Source organism: Camponotus floridanus, unplaced genomic scaffold, assembly GCF_003227725.1.
Source record: "Camponotus floridanus strain SB8 unplaced genomic scaffold, Cflo_v7.5 scaffold40, whole genome shotgun sequence".
Classification (NCBI taxonomy): domain Eukaryota; kingdom Metazoa; phylum Arthropoda; class Insecta; order Hymenoptera; family Formicidae; genus Camponotus; species Camponotus floridanus.
This window is the reverse complement of record NW_020229548.1, coordinates 1223291-1250636: the sequence shown is the minus strand read 5'-3', so window position 1 is coordinate 1250636 and position 27346 is coordinate 1223291. Positions and strand designations below refer to the sequence as shown.

At 28.9% G+C, this 27346-nt stretch overlaps 1 protein-coding gene and 1 long non-coding RNA gene across 2 annotated transcripts; one reads left to right on the top strand and one right to left on the bottom strand.

Moving 5' to 3' along the window:
• On the bottom strand, positions 1–27346 carry LOC105258634 (elongation of very long chain fatty acids protein AAEL008004). Its single transcript, XM_011269997.3, has 6 exons — positions 26332–27346; positions 13729–13801; positions 6147–6337; positions 2457–2594; positions 1520–1762; positions 1–854 (listed from the first exon to the last, which is right to left on the bottom strand). Exons 2-6 carry the CDS (start codon positions 13787–13789, stop codon positions 495–497), a joined length of 993 nt encoding a protein of 330 aa, XP_011268299.1. The 5' UTR covers positions 13790–13801; positions 26332–27346; the 3' UTR covers positions 1–494.
• On the top strand, positions 20857–21995 carry LOC112638934. The gene is made up of 3 exons (XR_003123224.1): positions 20857–21030; positions 21120–21256; positions 21895–21995. It is a non-coding gene; the product is annotated as an uncharacterized LOC112638934 (long non-coding RNA).

The window sequence follows — 27346 nt, the reverse complement described above, 5'->3', positions numbered from 1 at the left end:
TCTCTTCTCTAATTATCTTATTTATATTATCATTAATATCATTAATGATTTTCGATAATGTCATCGTAAATATTACAAGGCTCTAATTTAAAGATTGCACCACGTTTTACGTAGTTTATTAGAAAATCAAGATCGCGCATTTTTCTAGTGATCAGTTGAATCGCGTTTTTTTTTCTTTTTTACACAGATATAACAGCTGTCTTATTGATGACACTATGTTAGTGAACACAACTTCTGCTCTGCTAATAATGCAGAATATTTATAATGAGGTGTCTCGCTTTATATACGTCTGCTCTTTTGTCCGAAAATCTCATCGTCTCTTCATCCTTTTTACACATGAGCGTAATTTGGTTCCGCAATTTCACGTGTGAATTCGTAGACATGTTGCTAGATATATTTTCATAATAGACAAATAATAACTGATACGATGAGACGAACAAATGACCGACACACCGATTAAAATGTTCAAGCTTCCAATGAGGCCGCGACATGTCCTAAGCGAGCTTTTTATCCGTGATGTTATTGTTGGCGACATAACCATTGTTCGTGCCATTACTATAACAGCTGTTGTACTCCTTGTTATAGATCGTGGCGTACGAAGACACACCGTTATGCGTCGCACTACCGTTCTCGTCCAGAATTGGCATACAAGCTCTACCAGATGTACCATTGTGCATCTTCTTCGTGGAGTTTTTGCTCGCAGGACCACCTACATATTTCGTTTTGTAAAAGTCCGAGAATAGTCCAAGGAATAGAACACCGTGTAAACCGATCCAGATCATGAAACCTCGCGGATAATTGCACTCGGTGAAGAGCAATTGGAACTGATGGCACATGATCATTACGAATTGAATCTGTAATCCGGACAAGCAGTGAGGTAAGTAACTATAAGCGATAACAGAAATTCTGATATATAAAATTTGTACCGTCTCAATACGGGAATTAAAATATTATATGTTAAATATAATATTATAATACGTTTCAAATGTTAAAGAAACAGTAGTAATACTGCTGACGAAATAGAATTATAAAGCGAATGAGATTTCAAATTGGAAAATCAATCAACGATTCTACGACGATTTTATTTCATTTTTGCCGATTTCATTTATTTGATTAATTTTATTGGATCTCAGAGAGCAATTATATTTGTGATTAAGTGTTATACTTTTTTCTACTAGTATGAATTTTAAACTGTATCCGGTGAAACCGGTCTCCCATTCCCGCTATTCATTATTGTATGTATTTGAAGAAGCGATTAAAAACATATATATCTAAACACATCATACTATAATATTTTTTAAGTATTATAGAGTATCATAGTTTTTAAATTATTGAAATAAAATTGACTTTTTATAACACATACTTAAAAAATAGTCATTAAATATTTAATTACCGACAAAAATCAAATAAAATACTATTTGCGAAAAAAAATTTCGCGTAAAGTATACACATGTTATAATTTTTGATGATCACTTGTTATTTCTAAATTCGTAATAACATGAGGTGATGCTGAACTTACCATTTGCATGCTAGTGAGATACTTTTTCCACCAAATATACTTCTGGAACTGTGGTCCCATCGCGGCTACCATGTAATAGAAGTACATTACGATGTGTACAAAGGTGTTTAGGAGAGCGAAGAAAGTGCTATGACCGCCCGGTGCGAATTTTACCCCCATCCATACGGAGAAGGGCATTACCCCATGATGAATTACGTGAAGCGTTGAAACGTGTTGATTTTTCTTTCTCAGAATAAAGAATAGCTAAAAAAATATGCAATAAAAATTTCGATTAATTAAATTTTCTTTTTTTCTCGCCATTTCGATAATCTTGATTAATTCAAGTATTTCTCTAACAATTTATTTTTCTAATTTTGCAACGTAACAAATATTCTTCAATTCAAAGTTTTTGAAAAGTTTTGCGTCTTGGTAGACTATATATGCATATTATAAATATGAGATTGACAGTAATATTGTAATAATAAGTGTACTTCTTTTATAAAGAAACGGAATTATTTTTCTGTACGTAATTGAAAAAGAATTTCCAACAAGTATCTGAAGTTCAGAAATGTTGTCTAAAATTATAAATTAATTTATTAGACATTTCGATAATCTTGATTAATTCAAGTATTTCTCTAACAATTTATTTTTCTAATTTTGCAACGTAACAAATATTCTTCAATTCAAAGTTTTTGAAAAGTTTTGCGTCTTGATAGACTATATATGCATATTATAAATATGAGATTGACAGTAATATTGTAATAATAAGTGTACTTCTTTTATAAAGAAACGGAATTATTTTTCTGTACGTAATTGAAAAAGAATTTCCAACAAGTATCTGAAGTTCAGAAATGTTGTCTAAAATTATAAATTAATTTATTAGACATAAGATTCACGTTTTACATTTATTTCATATAGTCTAGTCAATATCAACAATGAAATAAAAATCGATGCTTACCGTGTCAAAGAATTCGGTGAATTTGCTAAAGTAATACCACCAGCAAGTTCTCGCCATCCTAAGGCCCATCGGACTGGATGAGTAATCCACCGGCTGGCATCGGATACTATAGCCTTTCGCCCAACCGCTCATCAAGTACTGAACATCAAATCATTCAAATCATTTGATTATATTATTTGAAATGTAACAATAATAAATTTTTTTCATTATTTTTGTAAAAATTATTCATCAAAATCAGGATAAAGTTTCTCATGTAATATCGTTGTATTTTGATTCATGAGCAATCATTGTACTTTTATGTTTAACGATCTCGTATTTAAAAATAAGAAAGACTAAAATATATATGTGCACATTTTCATAAGATCATTGTGTGTCATTTTCGCGTTAACCGTTCGCTTAAACTCAATTCGCTCGAATTTAAGGATTGTTTTGCGTTGTCGAAAGGCGTCAAATATTCACAAAGTCCTTAAAAGTATAAGTAATTCGCTAAGTGGCTCCATTTATATTCAGCAGTTGCAATACCGTTATAATCTGTTGCGCGTCGAAAAGGCGACCTAACCATTATATTTGCGGAGTAAATTAGTCTTACACTCCTTGTTCGCGTTTATAGCAATTCGTATTATTAATTGCATCGAGTTACACGCCCATTGAGTTACAATCCATTTTTTAATCGAGATTGAGTTACAATCCATTTTTTAATCGAGATTTAAATATAGAAGACGATTAAAATGATGAGCGAAGATAAAAATATTACATTCGAAAAAAAATACAAAATAAAGAAAAGAGAGAAAGAGAAAAACGTGTACCGAAAATATCACTTGGTTTACATAATCTGTTTTATATAATTTCTTTTTTATATAATGTTCATGATTTCTTAATATAATTCATAGTAGTATTAATAATATTAATAAACCTGACACAGATATTGTGATATTCCTTGATTTATTTTTTGATTCTTTGAAATATCTATACAATAAAATATAAAATTAAATATTTAATAAAATGTTTATACTATAAAATATGAAATTATGTTTTAAAATAGATATAAAATATATAATAAAATGTTATATATATAATATAATAAGCTGCTTAATATTTTGCTTGAATTAGATACTAGTTACATAATAAAAGAAGTGTTATCTTTGCTCGATATATTTTTTGTTTCATCTTTTATTAATTTAAAAATAACACATTTTTAATATTTATAATTTGTTCTTTATACGTTTTTAATTTGATATTTATAATTTGTTTTTCATACATTTTTAATTTATCATCAACGGAAACATATCGCTCTATTTTTAATCTAAAAAATTAAAAAAATATATTATGTTACTGCCTAGATCTGAGAAGATCTAAACGTTAAAACGAATAAGTTGTAGTTAAACCAAGTTGTAATACAAGTTTTTACTTTCTAGAAATCTTTTTTATTATTTTTGAACAACATACATAAATTAATAGTATATATTTTAGTGGTTTCTTTAGTTTCTTAAAACTCTCTAGAAGTCGATTTGTCAGCAAAAGGCAAAAGACAAGCGATTTATCAACAAAGAGAATCTGGAAACTATCACTAAATTTAATGTTTGTTCAAACGTATCCTGTATAGGAAAACTTTAATTAAGTGGATTAATGTTGTAAACATTCAGCGCATGTTTAAAGGTTTCATTTAAATTCAATTAAGTTCTAAATTTAGAACCTACAAGAAATGAGCTACCGTATGTATGCTACTTCAAAAGAATTACACGAACCTATGTTCATAAATAAATTAGAGAATCTGTTAGAGTAAAATCAATTCGTATAAAAACAAAATTGACTAAAGGAAAAAATTTAATTGTACATTTATTTAATTGAAAAATTTATAAACTTTTTTCTAAGATAATGAATTTTGAATTATGTAGTAACGTTGTTCAAGTGCACAGCCCAACATTTTAAATTAAAAAATTATTTTTTCATTTGCAAGAAATTTTGCTAAATGTACAAATTAAAAAGAAATGGAGAAATTTTAAATAGAAGCAGGTATGCCAAAATTAATTATTTTCGCTTTTTTTCATAATCATCATATAACATGTATTACACGTTTCGTATGATGTATTTTTTAAATACTTATTTGTAATGCAAATTATTTTAGTCATTGCTATATCTTTCTTGACGTGATAAAATTTTACTTTCGCTTAACATTGACGCATGTGCGTGTAACTGTATCGCAATACGCGTACGCAATATTAAATATGAGTCTTAAGAATCTTTTTAAGTATCAGTTCATATTCGCTTGTGTGAATAGGAAATAAAATATAGATGAAAAACGGAACATAGATTATGTATAATACGCAAGATAATCAATGTTTTATGAGTATTTTATGAGTATGAATTGTACGTAAAAATATAATTTTTTTCTGATACATTGGCCTTAACTTTTAAACCGATAATGTAAATAATTTATGACTATTGTTATTTGTTCTAATATTTTCTCGGTTAAAAAATTATAATATTATTTACAATTTGATTTTATTTTATAAACAGACGTATTTTATATTTGCTTGGAACATCCTCTTATTAAAAAGCAAAATTTTATAGATTCTTTGAATTATTTTTTTAAGTATTATAAAAATATATTAAGTATTTTTACAATTAGATACTTGCTGTAAATTTATACAGTATGTTAATCATAATTTTTGATTTAAATTCTTAATTTTTAAGACATTAATTAAGAGTTTCAAAAATTTATACATTTTACCTATTTTTTTAAATCATTCTAATTATTTACTGAGACGCAAAAATTATCTCTATTGACGCAAATTTATCGCGTTTCGTGATAAGAATTGAATTAAAGTTTGACATTTGCACAAAGTCAAGTGCGGTATTCTCCATAACAAAACACTGAACATTGACCGATTATTAAAATACGCCGCTGCAATCAAGTTCGTGCGTAAGTTCGTACTTATAAATATGTACATTTAATTAATAATTTGATTATCATTCAATAAAGTGAAATATATATATTGTATACATAATTTCACATTTTAACTTTCGTCCGATAAATGATCACGATTCGATTGTATTTCTAATTGAATTCCATTACTTTATTATTTTAAGATCGCAAAACCAACAACAAAACGACAAAATTTCATTTGATTAAGATACAAATTCATAGAATTTTATCATGATAATAGCTCAAATGGTATCGAAATATGATACTGTTTTATGTCATTTTAATAATTTAGGTATTTGTAAATGTGAATAAATTAAGAAATAGGAAAGATTAATAATGTAAAAAGAATTTATTTAGACTTTAAAGGTCGGTTAATAATATATCTCAAACAATTATTATAAGTGGCTGGAGGAAAGTTTTTCTGTGGAGAGAGTTATTTTAATTCTCGGGAGAGATCGTAGTTTCCCTTTAAAATGATTTACCCTCGATTTAAGGAACCGCGTGTTGTTGCTTGCTCGGGCTAAAGCAATTATTGATTATGTTGAAAGGATACGCGAGAGGAGGAATTGAAAACAGCTTCTTGTCGATCGCCGAGCGGAAAAACAATCGTGGTTAAATTACAAAATTCGATTTTATGATTCGATTTGATGATTAAATTCATATTTTCTATTTTTCCTTTATAAATTATTAACAATAGAGCAAAGCATTTTTTATCAGGAATGCATTAATAAAATTAAATGATATCAAGATATGTAAAAACGAACCTCGTAGAATATCCAAGCGGAGAATAGAGTTTGTACGAGATTATATATTATGAGAATCCCGCGAAGATCGAAAGGCTTTCTGTTTTCCATCAACTTCGGTCCCAGTACCCTGCTAAAGTAAGCGTACGACAGGCATATCGCCAGAGTCGGAAAGGGGCTGCTCATCATCACCCAATCGTTCACCCTGGGGTCTGGAAACAAATAAAGAAAATATGTTTTTAAGAGCACAAAAGAACACATAAAAATATATAAGAGACAGTCACAAGTGTGAAGCAGGAGTTCGATGAAGAGTCTGTGCGAAAAGTCATTTAAAAAGGAAATGAGCGAGATTGTTTAGTGAAGATCAAGGGTGAAGAAGCAAAACCTTCCCCCTGAAATTTCGTTCTCGCGAAAACAATTGACATTTCGTAATGTATGTATATCGTATGCGAGTTCGAAAGTAGAGCACACGTGAGTACGATTTAAAAGTCGTCCTCGCATTACGTAATGTCGCGCACCTGCAACGGGGTCGAAGTTCGAAACTGGCGGCAGGAAACGCTGTGCAGCAGGAATCTATTACGTCATCGTCAACAAATTAATATTAGAAGCTGTCGATATGTTGCAACCAAACGAAAATTTAGCAAACAATTAAATCGAATCCGCCGTCGCTGCATATTTATTTCATTCGCTGCGTATTTATTTCTCAAGAGAATTTTTAAGCGCGTTTAAATTTTTAAATGCCGAAAAAATGAAGAAAAAGAGAGAGAGAGAGAGAGAGAGAGAGAGAGAGAGAGAGAGAGAGAGAGAGAGAGAGAGAGAGAGAGAGAGAGAGAGAAAAAGAAAGGATTATTATCCCGAGCGAAGAGCAACATGTTCGTTCTTTCGCGAGCGCCCTAGTAACGCCATCGTAATTTTTCTATCCACCCTCGATGACCGAGAGAAAACAGAAAAAGGCCGAGTGCGTGCACGAGGCGCGAACGAGCGAGCAGAGAGTCGCCTTCCGGTAAATTAGCCTCGCGTTCATGCGACCTAACGGATACGCGAGACCGATACACGGAACGATTTTTTTTTCCTCTTGTCTCTCTTTCTCCACCTTTTTTTTTTCATTCTCAGCGAAAGGCTTCAGTTCTCGGTCATAACACGATTGGTCGACGGACTCGGTTATGAGCTGACGATGCGGCGCGGTCTGTCGTCGATATTACGCGCCACATTCTTTGTACGCTTTAATTTTAATTTTAATTTCACGCTATTGTTGATTAATGAACTGGTTTAAGCGTCTAGTTTGCGAATATAAAAATGTCGACGACCTGTTCATACACAGAAAAAAAAGAAATATCAAATGAAAACTTATATATTTAAACGCGTTTATTGTTTCGTATATACGTAACAATTTATAGTCTTCTTAGAAGAATTTAATAATTTTACATTTCAACAATATTATTGTCTTATTTTAATATCGTATTTGTCACCTTAAGAATATAATTATTTAATTCTATTTAAAAAAAAATTATAATCTTTGATTTAAAAATGTTATTTTCTATCTAACATTGTTTCTTTCAATCTATAATCTTCTTAAAATTTAATAATTTGAAATTTTAACAGTATTATAGTCTTATTTTAATATTGTAATTGTCACCTCAAGAATATATAATTAATTCTACTTTAAGAAAATTATAATCTTTGATTTAAAAATGTTATTTTCTATCTAACATTGTTTCTTTCAATCTATAATCTTCTTAGAATTTAATAATTTTGAATTTTAACAATATTATAGTCTTATTTTAATATTATAATTGTCACTTTAAGAATATATAATTATTTAATTCTACTTTTAAAAAATTATAATCTTTGATTTAAAAATGTTATTTTTTATCTAACATTGTTTCTTTTCCATTTAAGAAAATTAAATCTTAAATCATAAGAATATATTTTTCTCGATTGAACTGTATAAAATGGCTTCATTCAAGTAAGCAATTATTCAAGCAATTATATAATTATATTATATAATTATATATAATTATATATAATTATATAATTATATATAATTATATAATTATATAATTATATTTTTCTTTAATTAACGCAATATAATCTCATTTCAAGATTTCTATGTTAAAACTAAATATATTTTCAAAACAAGAATGTCCTTTTTTTCTGTGTATATATGTATAAAATTCCGATGGGAAAAAAATTAAATTTATGTTGATCTAGAAAAAAAAATATGCACATAAAAAAAATATGCATAAGAGAGAATTTATGAATCGATAACGAAACGTAAGATTGATGTCAGTGTATGCCGGTTAAATATTGGAAAGGAAAGTGGATGTAAACAGACGAGATATATACCAAGTATGTACGAGGCATGCAACTGTAATCACAAAGCGAAATGCTAGGCAACAGGCAATATTATATCGAATTTCGTGTACTCGTACATTCACACACAAGCGTCACGTAATACTTTTACGAAGACTGATGAAATCAGTAACGCAACGGGGGCGTTTATCGTTACGGTCGGGCACGGCGCGGGCGCCTTTATGTCTATACAGCCTATGATTAGTGAAAAATACGAACTGCCACTTCGACGCCGCTTCGTCGACCCTGTTTTCCGCACAGAAAGTTTGCGCACGAAAGTTTGCGTTGTAATAGTAAAAAAAAAAAATGTATATATATCGTTCGTTCTGCATCAACGACCGATGCTTCCATCGATTTCAAGACGCCGCGACGAAACGTCAAACGATCGTACGTCAATTTACTTGCTACCGTCACGCCCCAATTAAAGATGACACAGATCTTACCCCGTATCAAACGATGTATTGATACTATGGATGTCTATTATTTACGTCAAATAAATTTCGATCTCTTTAGAGAACAGGCATTATAATTCTATATTTTTACTTTTTGATTCTTTTTTATTTAAAAATTTGTTCGTGGAAATAAATGTCTCAAAAAATCAGGAACATAAACTTTGGAATTATTTGTACTTATTTTTATATTTTTCTTTGGAACTATTCACCAGTTAATTTTTGATTGACCTTTTTTTCTACACCTGCAGAACCAGTTCTTAAATTATAAGTGACTGACAACGAATATTTTAGAAATAAAATTTTGAAAATGTCAAACGAATAAATTATATTAAAATTATCGAGAGGATTGACAAATTAATCGTTTGCTAAAAAATCTGGTATTTTGTTTATTTTCATATTTTTCTGGTATTTTGTTTATTTTCATATTTTTACACGAAGGTCATACGAGGTATCGGAATAGTAATATTCCTGAATAATATTATATTATATTTAGGGACTCTGGTCAAAAATTTTAAATAGATTACGAAATTTTGAATAGATTATAACAAGATTGAAAATGGGACGTCTGACAATTTTGCTAAAACTGGAGTCAAATTTCTAAAATTCTAATTAATTTTTATTTAAATAATCTAAGGAATAATCAAGGAAGTAAATCGTAAAATGTTGGAATATTGTAAATATTTTATCATAAATATTTAAAAAAATTGAAAATAAAATCTAGCTATTTTCTTTATACATATTATATTACATAATAATGCAAAATCACTAGTGTGGCAATAAATGAGCAATTTTCCAAATAATAAATTAGTTATAAATTTTGCTTATATTGCAGTTCCACCGCTTTCCTCCTCCTTCATTCTTACTGTTTCTTCATTTCTTGCAAGCACTCGTAAAAACACGGTTAATTATAATAACATACACCAGAATGCGACGATCGTGTGCCACTTTGCATAACATTTCCAATATTAATCTCATACGACGCTTTATTATATTATGATGGGAGAACAACGCTAAAATTATGTACAATTCGCTCGAATTTCGAAATCATGCGACATTGCAAATTCACGTACCAGTTATCACGGCATTATTATTTTTGTCGCTAACAAATACGCTTGCATTTTAATGTAATTTTACACACACTCTTTTAAATGATCTACGAGTTAAAATTAAAGATAAATATCGGAATGATGAAATATTTAAAAATGTCGTCGTTTTGTTGATTGCTTGCATGATAAATTTCATAGAAATCACGTCTTAAATTAAACATCTTAATAAATCGATTTTTAAATATGATACTGAATTTTCGTTACGTATTTAATATCCAAAAAATTTACTGCAAAATTTTAAACTAAAGTTTGGAAATTTTATTGTGACTTTGCCGTACAATACAAATCAAGTTAATTGTTTTAAAGATCATAATTGCGAGAATTAATTTCTGGGGCTTGGTAATCGCTAATTATAATGATAGCATTTGACATTTGAGACATACCAAGATTATACTTTGAAAGATAATACGATACATGAAGCGTCTGACTACTTTCTCGTTCGAGATCTGTCGTGCAAATGACAACAAGACGACCATATTTAAAGTATTACGTATTATACATCGCAGAGATTTAACAACATTTTTTATGACGTATAGAGCGTTATTGTTTACGCGCGCGGTCGTCTTGTCATTTGCGCGATGACCGCTGATGTAGCGGTTGTTCCGGATATGTGTTCTTATTATATCGCTCTCATATATATTGTATAATACTGTATATTATCTCTCGAAAAATTGCAATATGTTAGAAGTACTAAATTCTTTATTTTCTTTTCTTGGTTACACAATTAAAGATTATCAATTTGCGTGATTCATTAATTCCTATTTATTATTGTCGTTTTTTTAAATCAGCAATTACTAACTCGACTCGCGTGATATAGCGTGATATAACGTGATACATTAGGTTGCACAATTTTATTTTTGAGTCAGCTTTACTTTAAAATTTTTTATCATTCGTATCATTAATAAAAATTGTGAATACAAAGTCGATTTTAAGTTGTGTTGAGTTGCCTTTAAATGCGAGCATATTTTCAAAATAATAATTCAAACAATAATTCAAAATAATATAAAATAAAAGGCTTAGAACCAAGGCGTAGGATGGGACAGTACGAAGGATAAATCAAAAAATGTTCAAAGACAAATCTCAAATCACGCATTTACAAATTTAATAAATAATAAACTAAGATAAAGACAAACGCACGTTTCGATCCGTTACGGATCCTTTTCAATGTCGCAGATTATAATATAATAGAAATCAACGCTGTAATTGATTTAATTTAATTTATTTCGACCATTAACTGTTACATTTTTCAAATAATTTATCACCGTTTCAGGTCCATCTGACTTCTTTTGTTATTCTTATCTATTATATTGTAATCTGCGACAAAAGGATCCGTAACGGATCGAAACGTGCGTATGTCCTTATTGTCTTAGTTTATTATTTATTAAACTTGAACATTTTTTTGATTTATCTTTCGTACTGTCATCCTACACCTTGGTCCTAAGCCTTTTATTTTATATTATTTTGATTTATCATTCACGTTACTAATTTTATTCTTATCGAGCATATTTTGTTAGCAATAAAAATAACATTGTCGCGGCAAATATACGTGAACTTGAAATGTCGCATAATTTTAAATATATCGAATTGTAATTTTCGCGTTGTTCCCTCATTATATTATAATATAACGTACACGTAGCGTGTGAGAAGTAATATCTGAGAGCTGTACAAAGTAGTGCGCGTATTCTAGCGCGTGCGATTGAAATTAACCGTGTTTTCGCGAGTGTTTTGTAAGTGCCATGAAGAAGCAGTAAAAACTGAACAAGAGAAGAGAAGGCGGAACAACAAATTCTGTGAGGTGAATAAAAAATTTCTGTAATTTATTTATTATTACTTAATTAATTGTTTATTTATTTTTGCGGCAGCTTTTTTAATCTTATACTTTATTTTTTTATATTATATATGTATATTGTGTAATGCATATACACACATATAAAAAGTATATTATTTTTTAAAAATTCTCTTAAAATGTATTTCTAATAAAATATGCACAATTAATTTAATATTTAATTTTTTAATTTGTTTAATATTTATCATTATATAATGTAATATTATTTAGAATTTACAATTATTTAAATTATTTTTAAATAAAAAATTATATTTATTATAAAAGAATTTGCATTTATAGAAAATACTTTTTTTGGGAAATTATATGTAATGTTTTTATTACCTGTTTTTAAAAATCAAATGAAAAATTCCGTATAATAAATATGTATATTTTGAAAATATTAGTTATTTTAAACTCTGTAATATATATATATATATATATATATATATATATATATATAATTATGTAATTGTGTAATTATATAATTAATTATATAGTTTTATAATTATATAATTATATAATAATATAATTATATGTGTGCATATATATATATATATATATATAATTCGAATAACTCCATATTTGCATTATATTAATATTGTACATTATATTTACATTTTTATTTTATTTCTGTGCATCATATCAGTGCGTCTTAAATGTTATATGTATTATATAATCATTTATAAATAGTTATTTTTGTAGGTTCTACTAGTATTAGCAAATTTTAAATATTCACTTTGCGAATAATTCCAAACTTCAACAAGCTCGCTTTATGACACACTATTGACTCGCGTCATGCTAAAAAGAATTTGTGAGGGCGAAGGAGATTTCTCGTCATCGTGAAAATATGCGCGGTAAACAAACTCTGTTGAAATATTTTGGTTGTAATACAAGAGATGTAATACACGAGATTTCCGGCGAAAGAAGCTTCGCATCATTCTCTGGATTGGTATTTGTGAGTAAATTTGCATACTTCTCTTATATTCTCTTAGTCTTTCGATTGGTGAGCAATATTGCAAATATATGAAATGCGATTTTTCTTTTTTCATTCATTAACACACCGATACTTTGACCATTCGTTTAATCAAATTCTTTGAACATTATTTAAAAAATTGCGGCATATCGATATGTAAACATCATGTTATGTCGATCTTTACAAAATTATGAATGTTACGCAGTAATAAGAAATGGATAGCGTGTGCAAATACATTTTATCGCAAAACGAAATACAAATATACATTAACGATGTGTTAAAAGGAAATGTGATAAAAAATACGAAAAAATTACTTTCCAATTTCGTGAGTTTAACAAATTCTATAAAAGTGACACGAACAGACCTTATACCATTTAATTCTGCGATTTAAAAGTTTTTAGCACGTGTTCGATAAATTTCTGATGTATATATGCCTTTAAGTGTACGTACTACATTTAAGACGATATATGTTCTGTTTGTGTTCTTTCAAAAATATCTATGATATTCTGCTATTCTTTTTCTTCTTAATAATTTAAAAATATCGAATAATATTTAAAAAAAAAGAAGCTGAAGTGGAATATATTTGAAGGTTTAATCATGGATAATGTAAAGAAAGGGAAAAAAAACAAAACAAAAAAACATGGGTCTCGATGTGTTACATACGAATAAAAAGCAACATGTTTATAAAATGTTATCGTATATATATAAATATTATATATATTCTTCTCTGACTAAAGAACTCGTTGGTGATATCAATAAAGAAGAAATGTTTTAGTTGTTAGAATTATTAAAAGAGATAAAAATATAATGAGATTTTGGCAAAATTGATAAAGAGAAGAAGGTTTAATATAACTAAATAATTAAAAGCTTTAATATAATTAAATATAAGACTTACCGGACTGATTGTTCATAAGGTCTTTATAACTATGCACCAGATTTGTTACTGCGCTCGTCATCTTGAATAAGATCTGAAAGCAAAATATAATCATTTTGTGTTTGTACTTTAAAAGGTTATCGAGTGTTCTCGAAAATACTCGAGAAACAAATATATACAGCATTTATATATTTTTGACTTTCTCACACTTCACGATTTATATCATTTTCGGTTATAGTTTTATTGAAAATTTAGCAATATATATTTTTTATTATATATTTTTTTATATATTTTGTATTAGTAAGAACTTCCATAAAGAAATGAAAAGAAAAAAAAAAGATTTCGCCAAGAAATCAATCATTATTTTTATAGATTTTTATAACTCAATAATTTTTGTTAAAATTGTGCGAAAATATATATATTTTAATTGATATTTATCGAAAAAAAAGAGAAGTTTTCGTATCTTTATGTGCCAATTTATTCCCACTTTATTATACGGGATTCTGAAATAAATTGCCCCTGAAAATTGCAAAGAAACATTTTTTCATAATCTCAAGACTCTTTGTCAAAACTATAGCCTGCAAAGTAGTATGCAAATTTATCCATAGATAAAAGTTAATCGTTCAATTTCTGGTTTAATTATATTATATAATAATAAAAACACACACACAGCGTAAATATGAAAATAATTGTATCTTGTAACAGTTTACTGGTTTCTAAGATAGTAATTACTCTTTACTTGATATATAGACACACACGCGATTTTCTGATATATGATCACATGAGCCTCGTGTTAAATTTGTACGCCAAATATCACGGTATGTTCTGTTCGTTAGTGGGTCAAAGTAACGGTCAAAGACAAAATCGAGCTCGATTAAAAATTTCGTCAGATCTCTTTACCACAAGACAACGATCACATTGAAAGCTGCTTGTTGACCAAATGACAGTTGCCATTGACATAGTGAGCTCTAATCACGAGGAAGGTAGGCGTAGTTGAGTACGAATGACTATACATACCTATGTAGGCGTATTTACGCGCGTCGATCGTGTTAAACTGAATACGACGTACGTGTATGGTTACGTAGTCAATTCATATTTGATAAGTGCAGTTAGTGCATACAAATCAGATACGATGATTGTTTAAACGGTGTTAAGATGACGTTGACTTTGACTTTTCACCTTATGCCGCGAATAAATTATCTTATACGTTGAAATATTATGTTGGCGATGTAATCGTTATACATAATGTTTCTTTTAAACTTTTGTCGATGTCTCTTTTTTTAATGAAAGGCTCAAGAAATGTATTTATTTTGTAGATGCAATAACATTTTTAAAGTGACGAATTTGTCATAAATAAAATCTTAATTCTTTAATTTATCAAGAATTTCAATTTAAAAAGTAGTTCATTAATTGTTTATTCTTACAGAATAAATACTTGCAACAAATAATAACTTTTTTCGATACATCATTAATGATTTTTTATAAACTGCTTATATTTCTTAACCTTCTTTTTTACTTGAAACTTGATATGTTTGGTATCTATATTTTATTATAGAATATAAAAAGATAATATATTCGACAGCTCCTTTATTTACAGAATACGGAAAAAACATTTAACATATTGCATGCAATATATTCAGATTAAAAACAAATGTGTTGGAATTTCTTTTTAGAGCAGTTGCATAGGCAGAATGATGTATAAACTTGTCGTAACTGGTTTTTATGATATTTTTAACCAATTTAAAGTTTCCTTGAAATTAAAACTAAGATTCATTCTTGATAAAATTTTCATAGTCATTTTTTCATCTTTTATTTAACTCTCAATTTAATTCCGTTTTAGCACTTTTTCCAATATACTCAATATATATGTATATATACATATGTATATGTATATGTACATTTAAATACTTAATAATATATTTAAATAACTATTTTCTTTCAATACAAATTGATATAATATTATTTTATTGGTAAAAATATGTTTTTCAAATTTTTTGTTAGCTATTCTTGTTATATTTACTGAAATATATATTTCGATTTTAAAAAGAAATCAATAAGATATAGATTGCTATATTGATATATTGATGTACATATCGATATAACAAGTCTAAATAGATATTATTCTCTCAAATATATATATATATATATATATATATATATATATATTCATGTCTTTAAATAATAAACCGTTCATGTAAAACATTCTTAATACTCAAAAGTTTGACGCAAATTAAAATTTAATTCGCCATGAATTGATTTGATAACTTTAACAATGACGTATCGACTCTTTTTTTATCTCGCTTTTTACTTATAATACTTTAGCTTAATGTACAATTGACGATTTTTATTAAGTAGATTCAATTGAAACATGGACTACAAATCGATGTTTCATTAAAATCTCGGTTCGTATTCAATTGAGAGATCATATTATATATAATTTAACAAAAAAAAAAATATATATATATATATATATATATATATATATATATACAGGGTGTCCCAGTTATCTTCCGTCATCTTTCAAAGACAGATTCCTGGGATCATTCGAAAATTATTAGTGCCTTGACATTTTCGCTGAGGAAAAATCGCCTTCAAATGATCCCAGGAATCTGTCTTTGAAAGATGACGGAATATAACTGGGACACCCTGTATATATATCAATATTTCATATAGAATTTCTTCCTATTAACAAGATTTCATATCAATTTGTTTTTCATTTTTTTTTTCTCTGCTCTATGCCGTTGAATGATTAAGAGGAATAATGCATGATCGCATGCGACAATGTGGCATGTTCAATGTGCTAAAAGGAAAAAAATCATGATATAGTCACGACTTATTGAGACGGATAAATTTCTCTCCCGCTCGCTCTCTCTCTCTCTCCCTCTCTCTTTTAGGACGCAGCTCTTCCTCAGATGATTACGCATTTTACGTAACATGCAATGAGTAGGTGTCGACGATAGACCTTCGAAATAAAAAAAAGTGAGAGAAAAAAGGAGATAGATACGAAAGTGATATGAAAGAGGCCAACTTGGCACCAAAGTGTGCCGCGAGAAAGTTACTAAACATATGATTATGAACGCGTAAGAATCAATTGCACCAGACAGTAACGTAATACATAGTTAAATGGGAGGATGTAAACGATGTATTTGATTATAGATATCTTATTGACCGGATCTTGCCTTGCACTTTATTGCACATGTCTGTAATAATCTTCTAATATTCTCGTAACATACAAGAAAAAAAAAGATGAAAAAACACATAGTTATTATGAGAATATATGTAAAATATATGTAATAATCAAATCGCATTTTATTTTTTTGGTTCATGTTTTTATACGATAATACAGAATAAAAAAATGTAACATTAAAGTAATTTATACATTTATGTCATATTTACGCGTAATATTGTACTTAAATATAATAGATAAGTATTTAAAAATACGATTTTTTTCTTAATTAATATTGCATAAAAGAGTTCATATTACATAAAATGTTTTTATATTTGCAAAAAAAAAATTAAATGTAACAAAATTAAAAATAATGAAAAAAAAAAAATATCTATATTGATGAGTCCAAATCGAGCGTGTAATTTAAGCATTGTATTAATAAATCAATTTTTTATACCATATTCTTGTATACAAAATGCTTAAAAACACGCTCGTAAAACGTCAAATTGACAAATTTTCTGTCGCTGATAAATAAAGAAAATTTATTTTTGTTAGTTCTACCATAGTGAATTTTGAGTAACACGTTTAATAATTGGAGATAAAATTTGTTAATATTGAAATTTTTTTAATTTTAAAATAGACATAAGAAATAAACCACATTTTTATACAGAAAATCTAAATATTATTTAGGTAAGATTTGATGCAATGATTTTTGATAGGTTTACTTTATACAATCTCAATAAAAAAAGTAAATTAAAGAAATATTTGACAATCGAACTGTAACAGCCTTAAAAGTTATACTTATCTTTTCGTTAACTTAATATATTATTGTATACTATTTAATTATATACTATTTCTGCATCCAAATATTACTAAAAAATATTAATAATTGTAGAAATATTTTTCATCATCAGATTTAATCTTTCAACGAGATATTTCCAAAATAATATTCCTTGTGTATATTTACACTTTTTGTTTGATTCTGACAAACTCTATAATAAAAATTTATGAAAGCAATGTTTTGTGCAAGAGAAATGTCGAAATTTCTACAAGATTATTATGGCTTATAATTTAGCTTTATAATTTTCTCTTCATCTTCCGCCTTGTGTATATCGACGTTATTTACTACACTAACTAATAACAATTTTCAAAAATGATAAATATGAAAAATATTTATTTACTTCTAAAAAAATAAGAAGATTCAAAAAGAAAACGTAAAATATTATAATTTAAATATATTAAATCATTCAAAAAGTTTCTACTTATAAATATGAAAAACATTAGCGTTTATTTTATTCGTTTATTTATTTCTATAAATATCATCAAATAAATAAATACATTAATCATTTATATATGTATACAGGGTGTTTCATAAGTGGTGGGCAAAATTTCAGGAATGGATTCCTCATGCTTAGAGAAGAAAAAAAGTTAATAATCAACATAGGTTCGGAAATTATTAGTTTTTGAGTTATTAAGATTTTTGTAAAATTTTATCTCATTTCTCGTCTTAGAAGTTTCCAAGTTTTTCAAGTTCGGCAACATTGTTGATGCCTGTAAAAGGACTTCTAAGACGAGAAATGAGACAAAATTTTGTATTACAAAAATCTTAATAACTCAATAACTAATCATTTCCGGATCTATGTTGATTAACTTTTTTTCTTCTCTAAGCATGAGGAATCCACTCCTGAAATTTTGCCCACTACTTATGAAATACCATATATATATAATTTATGACATTAAAATATACATGTTACTTATCATTTATCAGACATGAATTAAGAATGCTATTGTGTAAATCCTGAATTATTTGTTTCATTTGGCTGAAAGAGACAAATGCTAAATTTCTGCAACGCAACTAAATGAGATAAATAATTCAGGATTTATATAATAGAATTTTTAATTCATCATATGTTTGATTTATAAGTAACAGGTATATCTTGACGTTATAAATTATTTATAACGTCAAGATATACATGTCATTTATTAATCAAATATATGCTGAATTGAAAATTCTTTTATGTAAATCCTGAATTATTTATCTCATTTAGTTGCGTTGCAGAAATTTAGCATTTGTTTCTTTCAGCGTAATATATATATATTACGTATCAAAATATAATTTATTTTTCCTAGTTGTCATTCGATGATTGATAAAATTAATATATATATATATATATATATATATATATATATATGTACACACAATATATTATATAAATTATTATATTTTTTATTTCAATATGCTAAACACAGAGTTATTATTATTATTATTATATCAAAATATTCGTGAGAGAATTTTAATAATATTTTCATTAGCTTGCCATATTTATTTTATCCATTTATCTATCTATATAAGTATATAAAATGAAATATCTTCATCAAATTACAGTCGTTAATCACTGTAATATAAACTTGTGGATTATTGTTGCACAAAAAAAAGATTGATTTTAAAAGATAAATATCGCAAAAGAGATACATATTTGTCTAACAAAATTAAAAATCTACAAAATGATTAAATAAGATTAATCAGTCTATAATTTTTTTATTTCTGTTTATTTCTTTTCGTTGTTTATTCATTAGTTTTATCAATCATCGAATGACAAGTAGGAAAAAATTAATTATATTTTGATACTTAATAGCTCGTAAAAAATTGTCCTACATAACATGTATTTTAAATTTTAAATTATCTGAAGAGCAAGGTTAATTCTGAGAAAAAAAAAGTGAGATTAATTTGCATATTGTGCGTAATACATGGCTAATCGCATTGTAAAGCGATTATTTGTTCATGAATTATGATACGTTATCGGAATGTTATCAATTCGAATTTTTTATCAAATTTACTGTCGATCAAGTTGATTTGAATGTGATGTTTGAAAATTTACATATTAACTTACTTTATAACCTAACTTACACAATGCAATATCTCATAATATTAAATTAATTTTAATATTGTAATGTTTTTTATTAGTACAGTATTATAACAGTATTATTAGAAATCGTGGATTAGGCTGATAAATATTTAACATTTCAATAATTACTATCAACATTGCAAATGTCGATCGTGCAAATATTATAAATCATTAATGCAAAACATATTATTAGTAATTAGTATGTATAAATGATGTATAAATGATGTATAAATATAAATATATATATAAATAGATAAATATATAAATAATATAAATAAATTTATTAAAATCTAAAAGATAAAGAGATTTAACACGTCACAGTGTTTCGTGACTTGAAAGTGCAAAGAGCAAAGAAATATCCTTCATTTAAAAAATCCTTCATTTAAAATTATAGCGCGAATTCAGTCGATGTGCACTTTATGGATTTCAAATAATTTTACGTTATACTTATGGAGTTCACAATTATATGAATACAAACTGTATTCGCTTCTTATCGCAATTTATATAGTTAATTATACGATAAAGTTAGATAACAAAGATAATTACTATAATAACTTAATGTCGCTAATCAAATAATCCAAGGATCGTTGAAAAAAGTGTAGTCGACCAAACTAGCCAGAAATTTTGTTTATTAATACGACGTTTCGACCATATGGTTGTGGTCCTTATCAAGTATATACTGGAAAAGATTTATAAATAAATTAAATAATTAATTTACGGTTTGAATAATATAACAAGCACAACGAATTAAAGTGTGAACAATTTTACCGATGTAATAATAATCAGGAGACAGGCATAGACGATAATCTTGCAAAACTGTACAAGTCACATTAACAAAAAACGTTATTTAATAATTCAGAATTAAACTGATTCCTGAGACTCGTAAGAAACTAAACACAACCAGAGGAAAAACGAAACTACGTGACCTTTATTATTTTGTCATAAATGTTGTTTAAACTATCCGTGTCTTTCTGTAGGTTGATTAGATTATTAAATCTCTTGATAAAGAACATCTCAGCGATCTCTCTCTTTCGAACATACTTTTCGCTATGCAAAATATTGGGTTTCGACCAGTCAGTAGTTTCGTTTTTCCTCTGGTTGTGTTTAGTTTCTTGACGAAGTCTCACACGGACACATCAGTTTCTCTCAAATTCGAATCTAGTTAAATAACGTTTTTTGTTAATGTGACTTGTACAGTTTTGCAAGATTATCGTCTATGCCTGTGTGTGTCTCCTGATTATTATTACATCGGTAAAATTATTCACACTTTAATTCGTTGTGCTTGTTATATTATTCAAACCGTAAATTAATTATTTAATTTATTTATAAATCTTTTCCAGTATATACTTGATAAGGACCACAACCATATTGTCGAAACGTCGTATTAATAAACAAAATTTCTGGCTAGTTTGATCGACTACACTTTTTTCAACGATCCTTGGAAAGATAATTACATTATTATCTTTTTATCGCTAATGTAATGTTGCAATTTGTGGCAAAACAAAATTTTGCAAAAAGCCATATCGATCGTGCTAATTATCAAAAGTTTCTCAACATTTTAAAATTATAAACAAAGAATAATGTTATCGCTCACGACAATGCCATACGTATTTACAAATTCACATTTCGATTGCAATGATTATGATCTAGAATCGTGAATTGTACAAAAAAAACGTTATTTGATAAGAATTTTGCTTATTAGAAATACGTGTCATTTTTTAATATTCAATACTAAACAAAATTAAACGCGCAAAGTTTGGAAAATGGATGACATGTTTCGCAAAGATATTACGTAACAATTTTTTTTCCATAGTTATTCATTGACTTTATTTATAGTAAAACTCTATTTGGCGATAGATTAATTTTTAATTAGTTATCTTAAGGTCGTGACATACGATGCAATTTTTCGCGTTGAATCATACGCGAAGTGTATTATTAGCGATCATGCTGCTATGCGTGTTAGCATGCTGATTTTTGATAATAGGTCCGGTGCTATTTTTCTTGCGTGTTTTATTGTTGAACGACTACAGTAAGGAAAACATTCCCTCATATATTATCTATTATGAAAAAAGAATTGATGAAATTTCGTTTTCAAATTTTTATGAAACTTCGTAGGTCAAATCAAATATAGCGGCGCTCCTGTCACAGCAGCATGCAGAGCAAAAAACAAGACAGCGCACAATGAATCTGTTAACAAAACTAGCACAAAAACTAGCACGGGCTTTAATTAGTTCTCATAAAAATGCATGTCATACGAATTGTTAGAAACTTATGTACGTAACTGGTCATGCAGACACACTTTCTCTTAATTCTTTCGTAAGCAAATTCTTCGAATGGATCTTTCTCATTGCTCAATTTCAGATAATATTGGTCAAAATTTTAAATAATCACATAAATACATAATCATAAACAAACAACAGTTCAACTCTTAACGTATATCGATAATTTTTTTAGATATTATTTAGGCGAATTTCGTTGGCTACAGAGAAAAATATCATTCTATTGCCAAAATAGCGATTACTCAATTTATTTTTCCTTTTTTTAAGTAATAGTTTTCTTCAATAAAGAATTCTTGATAATAGTCTTAGAATATACTCATCACAAGTGTTAGAAAATTTCATTATCATGTACTCAAAAGAAGAAATTATTTTCTCTTTAAGAATATTGTAGTTGTATCAAAGAAAAATCAAACTTACTTTGTGGTAAGCAAATCAAATTTTTGTTTTAATTTAATATTCTTGACTGAAATACTTCACTTACTAAAATTCAGAATATATTCAATTAAATTTAATGTTTGTGGTGAACTTATAATATATTTGCGGATATACAAACTTATGATATACTTAAAATAAATAATATTTACTTGAATACAGTATACATTTTTCTCTGTGTAGTTGTAAAATCTACGAGTTTCGTTGTCTAAACGCGAAGGATTAAACTTTGTATTATACACTAAGGGAAAAATTTTTTTAAATCAAATAAATTTGTTTCCTTAAAACTTTTACTTTAAATGGAAGGAATTGTTTATTTCATTTAAGCAAAATCATTTAATTTTAATTAAATATGCATGCTATATTAAGTACATTATTTTCATTTATTGTATATTTTTTATATATCATTTATATATTTAAATATTATTTTCGTAAAATATATACTATAATTTATTAAATTAAATATATTATTTTTTAAAATTAAAAAATTTAAAATTTTTGGGAATAAAAAATGCATTTTAATAAATATTTTGTAAAATTAAAATAAAAATATTTATTTAAAAATATTTATTTAAAAATTATATTTTTTTAAGTATATATATATTTTTTTAAACATTTGTAAATAAATACTTAACTTAAACAGACATTTTGAATACAAGTAAATACGTGATTAGTACTATTTTTTTATTTCAAGATAATTTTTTCCTCCAGTGTAAGAACTCACATTCGATCGAACGTAATCGAAGAACGAGACGTTTATCATTCATCTAGAGTTAGCATGCGATCAAAGCGTGTATTCTACATTTACATGGTATAATTTGTGTTTTTCCGACTGTGCTCGTAATCATTTCGATTAATCTGAGTGCATATGAGCACTCGTGGCATTCCCATTCGAAGAGATTTGCTTACATTGAAAAAAAATTTTATGAGATGCATTTAATAATGCATCTAACAGATTTACCTAGAATTCTTTTTTCAGTGTAAATATTTGAATAACTAACTGGAATGCGCTGTGGAGTCCGAAAGCAAAAGCAAGCATAGTTAGATTTTCAATAATCCATGTGGAAACTGCGTGTATATATTGTTTATATTTTTATTTACTAATGGAAACGATCCGCGAGAAATATCATCTAATCTTTCGCAATGCGAGACAAATATCCACACAAAAATTTACGACTAATCTTACAAATAAACAAATTGATTTTACAGAAGCAGAACGGATTGTTGAATATTTGCATACAATTTATCACGATTTAATTAGTTTTTAAACGATTAAGTGGAGGAAAATTAGAGATTCGAAAACATACATTGACTAATATTGATGTGTCATATTTTATATGAAAATTGATAATTATTCTTTATCAGGATCCGTTCTCAGAAAATGATTTTAATCGATAAAATGTAATGAAATCATGATTTAAATCGATAAAATGTAAAATCAATTTTTACGCAGCTCTCTTCCTGAAAGAGTATCGTAAATCGCGATACTGAAATTGGCGCAGTATGTACTGAAGGATTAAGGTTCCATTAAGGTTCAATTAAGGTTGATTTAAATCTTTCGATATTTTCGAATCTTTCGATTACATCTTGCGATATTTTTTTAGGACAAAATATATTTTAAAAAAGTAATTGTCAATTTTCTTACATTTAACCGCAAGGATTCCAAGTATTAAATGCTCCTAAATACGGAGAAATAGCGATGCTTTTACATATATATATATATATATATATATATATATATATATATATGTATATATTCAGAATAGAAAAGAATTTCATAGAAAAATATTGCAAAATCCGAGAAGCATTGAATTTATATGTTCTGTATAAAATACAAACTCTCTCTTTCTCTTTGACTAATGTTTTTTTGGACGTGTGTTTCACTAACTTTCGCATAGAGTTGCAATGATGCGTCATACACATTATTATATTCATAAAGTTTCAACTTTGAAAATAGAATCCGTTTAAAAATAGAATGTTATTTTTAGAGTGAAGTGCTTTGGGCGGTATTTATTTAGTGATTAATGTTTTCGATGTTGATTATTAAAATATAAAAGTAATATAAAAATATTCTCAGAAGAGAGAATTTTTGTTCAAGCGATTTATCATTTTATACAAAATTTAGATACAATTTTCAATCAAATACAATCGAATCTCATTTAAGTGAATATTTAACTGATATTAAATCATTGAACATTTATATTGAGAATAAAAGAATTAAGACATCAATAAGATCACATACGGATTATTGTCTTCATAATTGTTATATATTCTCAGTCAATAGCATATTTTTTATTTTCCCGGAGAGAAATATAAAATTCGTCGATTTAATTAATGTGATGAGATTGTGCGGCAACGCGGCACCTTCATTTTCAATGCGGTTAACGAATCAATGACAGTTCAAAAACATGCTGCTTAACGTAAGAGAGAAAGCGTCGAATGAATGCTCAAGTCGTCAGTAGCGAGACTCGACGATTACAACGAAAGTAAATTATTTTTATTTAAACCATAAAGTTACATATATTCTAGCTTTATATAGAATATGTTAATTGAATCGTTACATTATGCGGTGATTGCAAACGCGGACAAGAAAATGATTGAGTAATATTAATTCATTGACATATACTTTATTAAACATTATATACGAATTATTTACAATTTTAAATTATTCTTACTTTTATTATCATAATTATTATTACCTTTTTATCTTCCTTTCATATAAAGTTTTTATGCACTTGTTTATACAGGATCATGTTTGCAAATATGTGAGATAAAAAAGAAAATAATAATATGGAACGTTCACATTTTTTATGTATAATCGTCTTGCTTCTTTAATTGCCTCTATAATTGTAATAACCACAATTATTCAGAAAAGATAGGAAAGATAATTTCTGCGTCACTTATCCTTGAGAGAAACATTAACTCTGCGGATCCGCTTTGCGTAATGCAATAATTGTTAGATTTAGAATTTATTAGAATTTTTAAATTGTGCAAAAGGAATAAAAAAAATAAACAGAGTAAGAAATAAGATAAAATGTATTATTACAAAATTAGAGATATAAGAGATATGATTTTTATATATTTAAATATAATATAATATATTTAATATATTTACATATTTACATGTGCGTGTGCTAAATATTTATTTCTGATTACGTCAATTTTAATACAAATTTATTATAATTCTGATACGAATCATTCTCTACAATTTTATTCGAATCATTTTATTCTCTACAATTTTACTCGAGTCTTATTGCATATGCAAGTTAATTAATCAAGTTTATTAATCAGTGCAAGTTAATTAATCAGTGCAAGTTAATTAATCAGTTTATTAATCAAATTCTTTTCACGATTATTCTCTAATTTTTCACCTTCAAGGGTAACGAGGTGACACACGTGGATAATGTATGAAGAAATTGACTCATCTAAGATTTCGTATGAATTATTAGATCGATTAGAGAGGATCGGGTGGCGACTTTCCTGATTAGGAAGAGGGAGAAGATGGATGGACGGTACGTGTGTGCGTGTATGTGGAATAAATCAATGTTGTTTATCGTTAACCTGGAGAACGCCGGTGTTCGGCGAGCGTCGTCCAGCACAATGGGGCCTCGCGAAAACGAAGTCACGTTCCTCGAACTCGAACGAGTTCGACGGAATTCATCGCGGCACCGATCGAAAAAGCGGTTTTCCCCGTTTCGGCATTCCTGGTCACTTGTACGGGATCTCTCTCGACGGGGTGGATCGATCGCGGATGCGTCACTTAACCTCAAAACGCGCTCGCCCGGACGCCGGTACACGCGGACACGCACGGACGATCACACGCGGGGATTGTCACACCCACCTGCTATTTCTCGTCCTCTTCCTCAGCCTGCCGCGATGTTCCTCCTCCTCCCTGTCCACTCCGATTCGACCCCTCGTTCTCGAGCACCACGCAGCCGGCAGCAGCTCGTCGGCGACTATGTAACCTCGCAGCGACAACAATGACAGCAGCGATACTGCACGGTTATCCTCGTCTCTCCTCCTGTCACCTGAGCGCGCACATAAACGCGCGGCACGCGACGCACCACCTTCCGCGCTCGAGAACGGCAAGCGCGGAGGCAACAACCTCGGGAGCTCCTCCTGTTCTTCCGTGATCGTCGTTACTTCCCCTCGGCGGTCGGTCGGCTTCCTTCCTTCCTTCCCGCGCGATGAAGTGCGCTACGAGCGAGCCGACGATCTGCGAGCGAGTAACGCGAGAAGCGCGTAATGCCGTCACTTCGCGCCGTCGTGGCTCGGTAAGCTCGAATAAGGATCGTCCCGCGTCGATCGCGAGTTTTCTCGTCGCCGTCGAGCGACAGTGCCTTTTTCTTCTTCCTCCTCTCCCGGCGACGGACGTGCGAAAGAGGGAGGCGCGGCCTCGAACAAAAGGGACGGAGGAGAAAAAAAAATTGGAGAAACTGGCGCCGCTGCCAAGCTAGCACGCGGTCGAGCGATGGACGGTCCACGCCTTTTGACACTCCGACGTTCCGTTGCCGCCGACGAGTTCCTCGTCTATGCCGCGTGCCGCTGCTCGCTCGTCCACCGGCTGAAGATAGTCGATTCGCCTTCCCCCTCTCCCGCCGCCCCTGACCGCCGCCCGTGTCCCTCCACCCGCGCGCTACTATCGCCGTCTCCGTCTACGCCTTGTCCGCTTCCACGAATGTCTACGCGCAGAATCCCGTCTACATCCTCTCCCCCTCTCGTCCTCGCGCACTTCCGCACCGGCTCGTCTTTTCTCGCGTCACCGCTCTTTTTATCTCCTTCTCTTCCCCTGTCACGCGACGTTCGTTCGAAAGAGGGCTTGGTCCTCTCTCGTATTTAACCGCGATACAATTGCC